Source organism: Apostichopus japonicus, chromosome 13 (assembly GCF_037975245.1).
Source record: "Apostichopus japonicus isolate 1M-3 chromosome 13, ASM3797524v1, whole genome shotgun sequence".
Classification (NCBI taxonomy): Eukaryota; Metazoa; Echinodermata; class Holothuroidea; order Aspidochirotida; family Stichopodidae; genus Apostichopus; species Apostichopus japonicus.
The window spans coordinates 20,335,862-20,346,139 of record NC_092573.1 but is presented as its reverse complement, the minus strand read 5'-3'; the positions used below and the strand labels follow the sequence as shown (position 1 = coordinate 20,346,139).

At 37.1% G+C, this 10,278-nt stretch overlaps 1 protein-coding gene across 1 annotated transcript; it reads left to right on the top strand.

The window, feature by feature from the left end:
* Positions 1-545: 545 nt before the first annotated feature.
* On the top strand, positions 546-10,227 carry LOC139978404 (activated RNA polymerase II transcriptional coactivator p15-like). The gene is made up of 4 exons (XM_071988618.1): positions 546-726; positions 3,725-3,805; positions 4,735-4,840; positions 5,150-10,227. The coding sequence occupies exons 1-4, from the start codon at positions 655-657 to the stop codon at positions 5,230-5,232; spliced, it is 342 nt and encodes a 113-aa protein (XP_071844719.1). The 5' UTR covers positions 546-654; the 3' UTR covers positions 5,233-10,227.
* Positions 10,228-10,278: the final 51 nt, after the last annotated feature.

The following is a 10,278-nucleotide window of genomic DNA, read 5'->3' as shown; positions in this document are numbered from 1 at the left end:
ACCAATTTTCTTCAGAATCATCTACAAATTTCTGCTCATTATTTTCAAATCACTGAACAAAATGGCTCCAATTTACATCTCTGAGTAACTAGAGTTTTACTCACCATCACGGAACCTTCGTTTGAGCAACAGAAACTCATGGGGTGATAGGTCTTTTGAGGTTGGTGCCCTTAGTCTTTGGAATGCACTAGTACCACTTCAACTGAAGTCTTGCACCAGCATTTTCACTTTCAATGAACTACTTAAAACTCATCTCATGCGTGAAGCTTTCAGTGATTTAGATTTAATTTAAGTTTTTAGGTTCTTTTACCAAACCTTTTGTTTCTCTATTTTGCGCCTTGAGCACCCCGCAGGGCGGATATGTACGCATTATAAATCGCTATTATTATTATTAGTTTATACAAGAAAATAATAATCCCCTTTTCGCGTTCCATAGTACGGTAGTCAGTTCTGTTGTGGACAAAGAAAGATGACTTCAGTACTGAATACTGTGATGAAACTAATTGTGAAATATGCTATCTTCAATACAGTCGAGAAACATGTGTTATTCATAACTAGTTCCGTATCATCTACCTACGCACAGTACGTTAGGCTTCCGTAATTGAAAGACAAGAAAACATAATTCGTTGACAATTTTAGTGCAAAAGAGTAAAAATGCCGAAACACAAGTCAGCCGAAACTGTTGATAGTGGTGATTCCAGCAGCGACTCAGGGCCAGACCCAGAGGTTTGTTGGTGTATTAAAAAAGCAATACAATCCCACTTCATCTCGTGTAAATATACCATTGCCAAAAACCCCTCCATTTCTATGACAATAGCCCACTGTATAAGCGTACAGCCTAGCCTATAGGCTTATACCTACTGTAGGCCTAGTGCGGTGCTACAGTAGATCCAACTTTCACTCGACCCTACAGTATAAAGGGTTAGGCAAAGAATTCTTAAGCCTATTAGTGTTCGCTGCAATGAGATACGATAAAGATTGTGCCTAATTTAGTGCCTAACTAGCTTACACACTGAGAAAGGTTAGAGCTGAGTATAAAAGATCTTAATCATGATCATTCCCACTTCTCAGGGGCTTCAAGTTCCAGGGGCAAGGGATGGTATTAAAGGAATTTTCTGGTGGAATATTTTGATACATTGTCCTCATAGTTCTTAGTTTTGTCTTTCTAACCATGTAGAAATTGTCCTCATTCGATGTTTTCCTCTTGTAGAAATCTGGTTTTCAAATTTACCAGTTTCTGACCAAAACCTAAAACTAAGCACCGTTTGTTCGAACGCATCAGTTTGGTGAATGACATAATACGGGCAATTAGGCACAACGAGGGACTTGAGGTTAGCACTCCCATAACCGCAACAAATACACTCTAGCATGTACATGCACAGGTCATTGCCTAAATTATATATTACGTACACATCATGAACGTACATGTACAGCCTACCATGCCCAGATTTGCACACTCACAGTTCATGAACCGTCCTTCAAAATCGCAGAAATAAATTTCATGGATCAACTTTACAGTAAAAGGAAGCTTCTTTAATATTTCTTGATAATTATTTGGAACATCGAAAGGTGAAACATGGCGGAATCGATGTCAGAGCAGAATGTATTACTGAGAAGCTTAGGCTTCGTTGAACTGTCCGATTGTAAATTTTACAGGAGCTTACATACAAACATTCTTCGCATTGGAGCTGGACAGTGCAATGTAAACAACGAAAGAGTGCTGTTCAAACTTACCTTGTGTTACACAAAGACCACAAAATCCCCAATGCACTACGTATATGACGGCTTAAAACTTATCTAATTAATAAGAAATTTCATCGAAAATTAAGGAAGAAAATAATCTGTATTCAAACACGGTTTTAGTTGTGGCTACTGTAGGAATGTTGTGCAGCGTGGGTTGTCTCGCAATCTGCATTTGCCCAGATAACGTCACGTTCGCAACTGTTCAGAGTATATTTGAAATATCCATCCTAAACGATTTAAAGATTGTTTCACTGTCAAACGCATATTTAGCGTTCTTATACTTTGAAAACACGTTTGGAATAGTGTTGCTACGATAATCAGTTTCAATATCGGAATCGGCCGATATTTGCAATATCGGCAGCATATTGGTATCGGTAAAATTTTGCCAAATTGCTGACAACAGCAAACTGATATTGAACTTTTTTTTTCACAGCAGAGCTACTTCTTTATACTTGCAATGATTTGTTAAACTGCCCAAGACGATCCATTTCTTTAGCGTCAGTTAAACTCAGATTCATTTTTGATTAATATCCATGGAAACCTGACCCTCCGTAACCTCTACAAACACGTCTACGGCGCGAATATAACCAGTGAACTTCGTGAACCTTGGCCTACACACAGCATTAGTGCAGCATATATACACTGTACTAACCATTCATTTTCTCAAAGGCCTCCGTGAAAACCTTGAACATGATGCATAACTGCACAGTTCAGTACAGCTAGCTAGCTCTTCGGATCGTGCATGCATGGGGCGCGCGAAGCGGTGACTCAGTCAAAATCTGAATATTCATTTTGAAAGTTGCTTGTTACATTATCTCTGATTGGTTAGCCTTGTTTGTAAATAAGCCAAGAATCTTGAATGAAGCAGATGAAATAATTGAGGGAGGAGCAAGCACTGCAGCTACTGCAAGTTGTGTTATTTCAGCAGTAATAATTTTTGTTCCCCTCACGTAACTTTATTGTTACCCCAGTCTAAATGAAACGTTCCAACAGATTGTACTGACCAATCGCCATTCATCTTACGTTGAAGTAGACTACGTCACACAACAGTATTTCTATACGTCTGGGGCTTGACTTTTCCACTAACCATTGTTTACCTCTGTTTGAGGTGTGTTGCAAAATGTGAGCTGTCACGTGTCCCCGAATAGCGGGTTTTCCCAGGGGCTCGCTAATAAATTCACCTGTTGTTCCAGGAATGTGTGCAATTGGTATTCCATTGTAGAAGCCATGGTTAATACATTACATAGAGTGTTTAGAAGAAGGATGTTGTACTTATTCTTTGAACTTGTGTGGTAGGTAGTTTCACGGTTGAATACCATCGATGCTTTATGTAGTAGTCTTGCTGAATGTTCCAGTTTGATATTTGAAACGTAGCCTGCAACTGTCATTTTAAATTTATTATAACTTTTACATTGTGATCGACAGTTTGTAACCTAATTAAGATGCATTTTGCAAGCATACGTTAACACTGTAGCTACTTGTAAGTCTTTACGATGTTAAGGCTCACATTTACTGCGTCCATTTTATTATCGTGTGCAGCGCTGCAGTGAAAAAGATTCCGGTTGGATTTCAATTACCATTCTCTTTTTCAAAACCAGAAAAAAAGTCATTCTTTTCAACTTAGGACAAAAAGAAAACAAAATACCATATTTTGTTGTTTACTTGAAGATTTATTTGTGAATGTATGCATGACTAAAAGTACCATTTTGCCTTTATTTTGTCTGTTAAAAAATATCGGTATCGGACCGATATTGGGATGATAATATCGGATATCGGCCAAAACCGATATTGGTGATATCGGCACAACACTATTTTGGAAATTGTTTATAGTTTTTTTTTAAGGTAACTTCTAAGGGCTACCAGACATTTCTTTTAATCACAAAGTCTTGTCATCCAAGGTATCCAAGGCAATTGTCATCCAAGGAAAAAAAGGCTACCAAAAGTACCAAAATCAAAAAGTTTTTTTTCTTCTGCTTTCTAGCCTGCGCCAAAGAAGCAAAAGCCAGAGAAGAAGAAGGAGAAGAGCAAAGTAGATGGTGATGATCAAGAGCATATGTATGCAGTAAGTACCTGGCCGTACATTATACTAGTTCTAGTTCTGAATGTTCGTGTTAAAGGTCAAGAGCATAGGTTGGCAGTAAGTAAGTACAGGTCTAGAGAGCTAAAAAAAAACTGATTCCATTTGGGAGATATCACAGCCTTCACACACACAAACTGAACACTTGATCGTGATCAAGTCTAAATATGGCATTATCGACGATCCACGTGGGCTTTCGAAATGTTTATTATGATTTGGTTGATATTTTGGCAATGTTTGTTTTCTTCTGCAATGAATTTGTGTTTTTGCAAATGATGAATCCATATTATTGAAGAGCTCAGTTTACATGACCAAATATTGGCATTAGTGTCCTGGGCTTAAAACTGTTAACTCTCCCAACTTTATGATATTAATCATATTAAATTATATAAAATAATATTAAATATTAATTATATAAAGAGAAACAAAGAGAAAGTGAAAGGTTTAAGATCCTATAGTGGCAGTATTACATCACAGATTTACAAAACGACAGCTTCCAGGCGTCACTTTTAGTTACCTACAACATCGTCCAAATGGAGAAAGATGTTTCTTAGCTGTTTGGGGGGGGGTGGTGGATGGGGAGGGAGGGAGGGGTGGTGGATGGGGAGGGAGGGGTGGTAGATGGGTAGGGGGAGTTGTGATTCACAAGGATCTCTGTCATAATTAAGCTAAAGATGATGGCTGGGTTTGTGGTCCCTTTTTAAGAACTAACTGTACCGTACTGTAGGTAAACATGACTTTGATGGAGGTAGGTTAATGAGGCTTTGCATGATATTTGTCAATTGAAGAAAGTGTACTGTGCAGCCTGTGCTGTCAACAGTATTTCTCCATTTTCATACCTGCATTTGTTTTGTCATTGTGTGTCTCTTGAAAATGCTGTGATTATTGATTATCTTGATTTGATTATCGTACAGTTGTCGAGACAAAAATTTGTCAATGTCAGAGAGTTCAGAGGCAGGATCTTGATTGATATTCGAGAATATTATGACGCTGGTGGAGAAATGAAGCCAGGCAAAAAGGGTAAGTACACTTAACATGCAGGTGTTCAGGGTAAGTACACTTAACATGTAGGTGTGCAGGGTAAGTGCACTGAACATGCAGGTGTTCAGGGAAAGTACACCTTCACATGCAGGTGTGCAGACTGAGAGTCAATCTGTCCTCATGATTACAGACAGTATATTTTACAGCTTGATCTTGAAAAATCTCGATAGATCTAGAGAACTATATTTGGTTTATTTTCTTTCCTGCTCTTTTGTGATTTTTACTCCTGCCTCTCTTGTGAATCCATCCGCGGCATCACACAGACAATGGTTTGCTTTGTCTTTTCAGGGATCAGCCTGACGGTGGAACAATGGAGGAAACTGGAGGAAAAGGTCGACGAGATAAACGATAGCATCAAGACAATGGCTTAACCGCCCCAGCTGTTGCCGAGCGACAGATGAGGAGGACCGGCTGGAAGCTGTTCCTTTCATGCAAGAAACTGTGACGGTCAGCTATATACTTCTTTGGTGTCTTAAAGGAGCTTGCTGTGTCTGGAGCACATAAAAAAAAAAAATCCAGATTTTTTTTGTAAAGTAGCATTCTCATTTTATTCACATATGTAGTATGTATCCAGAAACACTAACAGTTCTATTGTGTCAAGTAGTTGTCAAATTCCACTTGGTTAAGGCTTTATTTCAAATAACAAATTTTACAAGCAGTTGAATCAAATTTCTGAAAATTACAGAGAAAAGTTTGAATTAAGTTATTTTGCCCATCTAAAACTGGGTTTCTGGAAAAGAAGGAAGCAACAAAATGTGAAGTTCCTTAATATCTGGACCCCTGCTACAGATAGATCAAGCATTTTCATAACCTCCACAAAGAAGAAAAATAACTTTTTGTATATAGTTTCTAACTTTTGCTCTTAAATATTCCTTAATTGCTTAAGAAGCTCATTTTGGGATCCAAATGAGTTCATGATTACCTTTGACCTGTTGTAATTACCTGGTCCTTTTGACAGAATTGTTTATGGCATAAATCATTTTATTAGGGCTCAAAATTACAACAAAAGAATTGTTGGTAAAGCTCTTTGGTTGTTTTGCCAAAAAAAATCTTCCAAAATTTTTCCCACACACAGAGAAGTGGTTCCATCTCATTGGTGCCAAGTAGATTGATAGTGACTGTAAACTTCTAGTTAAAGTTTGTGCATCATCAAACCTCTACTCAATTTGCTAGCATAGTTACCACTTTTAAAATTATGATCTGAACAACTGATAAATGTTATTCTATATATATGAAAACTAGAATTTTGGACTGGAGTTATTTTACAAGGATATTATATTAAGCTGAATCCTGAAAGAAAAATAGGACCTTTGTACTTCAGGACCTCTGGGTCTCGTCTCAAATGAGCTAAATTTTCTGCGGCCGCACGTGGATGTCTTTTCTATCTTTTCTATGTTTTTTGACTATCATATATATTCGTTGTCCGGAAGTATCTGATGTGGCTTTTAATGATCTATCTAACCAGTGTTTTGAACAGAGCAATGCATAATTGTGTGGGCTTCTGAACAGTTTGTAAATAAACCTCAATTTTGTCTGCTTATAAGGATTAAGATCAATGTGTGAATATGAACTGGAAGACGTAGGTCATGTTTGTGTCTCGCATTGAGCAAAAAAAAACAAAAAAAAACCCACCAATCATAAAATAGGGGCGGGCAAGGGCGTAGGAACCGGGGGGGCTGGGGGGGGCGCCAGCCCCCCTGTGAAAAATATGGGGGGGCGGAAGTATCGTTCCGCCCCCCGCTCCGCAAGTCAGAAAACCCCTTTTTCATTTCCAAATGAGAAAAAAATCTCATTTGAAGCACCAAATTGCATCTAAGGCCAGGTGAAAATGCAAAATTCTTTACAAAATGGAGTGGGTGTTGAAGTGTGTTATATTGCACCAAATTGCACCTGAGGCCACCTGGAAATGCAAAAAAAATTCCAAAGGGGAGGGGGACACCCCCTCCCCTTAGACCCCTCCCCCAGGCCGGCCATCAGTCTTCAGCCCCCCCACTCAAAAGTACCTTCCTACGCCACTGGGGGCGGGTGAAGGATATGGCCCGTAGGGGGCAGAAGTCTGGGTGTCCTCCATTCATAATCTCCTCGGATTCTTGAGCCGTACGTAACAAATTTGAATTCTTAAACCTTTGCTAATTTTGTAATAGCTAAAACTTTATACTCCTGAGCAAACACACAAAGCGATCAAACTTTCAGTATATATTTTGATTTTGATTTATTTTTTGACAATTGTGGCATTTAAATATTAAATTGGCTCAAACAGCAGTAAATTGCCAAAGGACAAAGGGGTGGGGGTGACGTAAAGTGAGATTAATTAAACGTTACTGCAAACGAACTCTTTCTCTGTGATAAAACAAAGACTGTCTATCTTGCCTTACTGTTTGTAGTTGTATAAATTACAGTATGTATCACATGAAGAAATGCATCAGACAATCTTGATGTGAGATTTGTGATGATTTTATCGACTTACCAAGACTTCCTCAGCATTCAACGGAGAAGTCCATCTGCCTCTCACTACCGTTAAAATAAATAGTTTAACATTCAATCATGTTGATGAAATTATTTGCAACTTTGGCAAAAAAAAAACATTTAAAAAAAATTAACACATTCCTATTTATTTAAGTAAACCCAATTAAAGTTTAAATTAATAACTTTTCTTTCTTTTTGCAAAGCAGGTGAATTTTGGAGGTAATTTCGGTAATTGGTTGTTTTCCATTGTAAACAGAAGTGTTGCCTTAAATCATGCACCGAAACTGTACTTTCAAAAAGTCAACAAATTTATTTACATATTACATAACCACCAACATTACACAAATCACTGACCTATTATTGAAAGTATTGACCTAGTCTACTAGAACAATGTTAAATTTATGACAAAGCCATTATGTAGCATACTGATCTTTTATCTGTATTTTAATGTATCATGTTCCTTATTTCGTGTACTATCATATCTCGGTATCGTAGCTTTTATAGAATCAGGTAGGGAAAACTTGTGAATTACAAACATTTTGGTGCTGTTATGACCTCCCATCGATTGAAGATATTTTATTTTGGTATCTGGTTTAGTTGTGTTGCAGACACACCCTGCCTCCTCCACCCCCCCCCCCCCCATCCCGGTTCCTTGTATATGACACACAATGTTCATGTACCAAATCTGAAAACGTGATAAAAATCATGCAGAAATCTTTTTTTTACTAAGAATTCTTAACATTTGCTGTCGACTGTTAATCTTAACTGTTACATCCTGAGCTCTTCTGTAATCTGCAGATTCTAATCTCTCATAGTCCTCTTCTAAATCTACTGATTTCATGCTTTTGTGGAAGTATCTCAGATGAGAAATTAACTTATTTTTGTGATTAAATGAAATGGCGGAGAGCTTTCTGCCCTCTTTGAGTGCAATCAAGGATAATGTTGACAAGTTTGTTTGTCTTTCAAGATTACTTTGAAGGTAGAGAAAGTTGAGGAGAAAATAAACGGTGTTGTTTATTTCTTGTTGGTCCTAGAAGGAATTAAGAATGTTCATTAAATGTGTTACCCATTAGCTTTATTTGATTTTTCAATATTGAGAATGCTGTGTGTTCCCTCTTGCGTAAGTCTTGAAGCTAGAGAATGAAAGAAACATCGAATGTCATTTGAAAGGAGTCTTTTAAGTACCATCCTGTAATCCTGGTACAAATGTGTAAGTCATAGCTTGAATCTCAGTAAAAACCCAGAATGCTGCCTTTAATGCGGTTAGAATATGTTCATGTTTTTATGTTTGAATGTTGCCAATTTTGTGTTATGTGTATGGTTATGCTTCCTATTGTCATTCTTGGAGACCGGCCTGGATGCCCTAAGCCAATCTTTTTCAATCGTATTTTTTGTTGTTTTACTGTTTTACCTTGACTTTCGTTTTTTTGTTTTTTTTTATGATGATGGTTATTTTCTTTTCCGCCAATCTTTTCCTTTCACAAGAAATGTGCTTATTGTTAAACCTTTAATTACTAATCAATGTTGCCAGATTTTGCCGCCTAGAAAAACATAACAGGAATATTAAGATTGTTTATATTCAACAGATGGGCTTAAGTGTTCCTAGTTTGCAAACAAAATCTACACTGTTTTTGTTGTGGTTTATATTCAAACCGCATATTAAGATCATTTGCAAATTTTCCTTTTGTTCTTTTTCTTCCTTTGACCTGATTAATACTGTCTTGTCATTTCAAAAGTGGTGGACTATTGTACTCTTACTCATGCGGTTGTACCCGTACTCACACTGTTGTGCTCTTACTCATGCTGTTGTATACTTATGTTGTTGAACTGGTACTCATGCTGTTGTACTCTTACTCATGCTGTTGTACTGGTACTCATGCTGTTGTACTGGTACTCATGCCGTTGTTCTCGTACTCATGCTGGTGTACTCGCTCGACAAACCTGTGACGAAGCGACATACCCAAAGTGATGATTTTGTCATTAGGGATACCAAATATGATAATTTGCAACATAATCAGAAAGGACTATATACCATATAGAAATGGTATTACAGTATGTGTGTGTACTTGTATTGATATGGTAGCCTTACTGCTGTACAGTTATAGTAGAAATGGTTTATTGTAAAATAAACTGAGACGTTGTTTAACGATTTACAATATATTACTGTTTTATTTGTAATCACATTCATCCCGGACATAAAATGAAGCATATTAAAACAAAACAGAAATTTTGTTTGTCAGTTATTGTATAAAAATGTCCGTCTATAAGGTACGAAACATCCGTGGTTTATATTGGTGGTCTAGGTTAATGATAAAAAATAAAAGAGAGAGGAGTGGGGGGGGGGTTGTTTGACAAAATTATCAGTGGGGTCCAACTGGCAATCAACGTCTCTAGTCATGATATCTATAGGGGAATGGATGTTATGGGAGGGGTGGATTTTGTTTGTAGAGGAGAATTGTGGCATCTATTTACACCAATTACATTACCTAGTTAAGGTGGGTAATGTGTTGAAAATATGTGAGAGAAAGGTTTATAGCATCAACATTTTTTTCTTTTTCTTTTATATTGTTACGTTAGGGGAGGAGGGGGGGGGGTTGTGTGGTGTTATCCTCGTGAAACTGTTGATAAATTCCACCACTTTATATTTTCTTTCAATTTTCAAAAGAAAGTGATCTCAGTCCAACTTTTGCTTTTGCTTTTTTTTTTTATGATTTCATCGTATAGCAGAAAGCAAGCAAATTTAAAATAGCTTTATATAAGGTAAGTAAGGATAAATGGATGCACACATGCACATTCCATAGTACTACTGCTGTACGTATTGCTGTTTTGTATGTCATTCTTGTCATAACTTGTTAAAAAAAAACACTATGTTAAAGTTAAATAAAATGACTTGAAAATTACATAGTTTGTTGTTGTTGTTGTTTCGTGTGTGATTTATAATATATGTATAT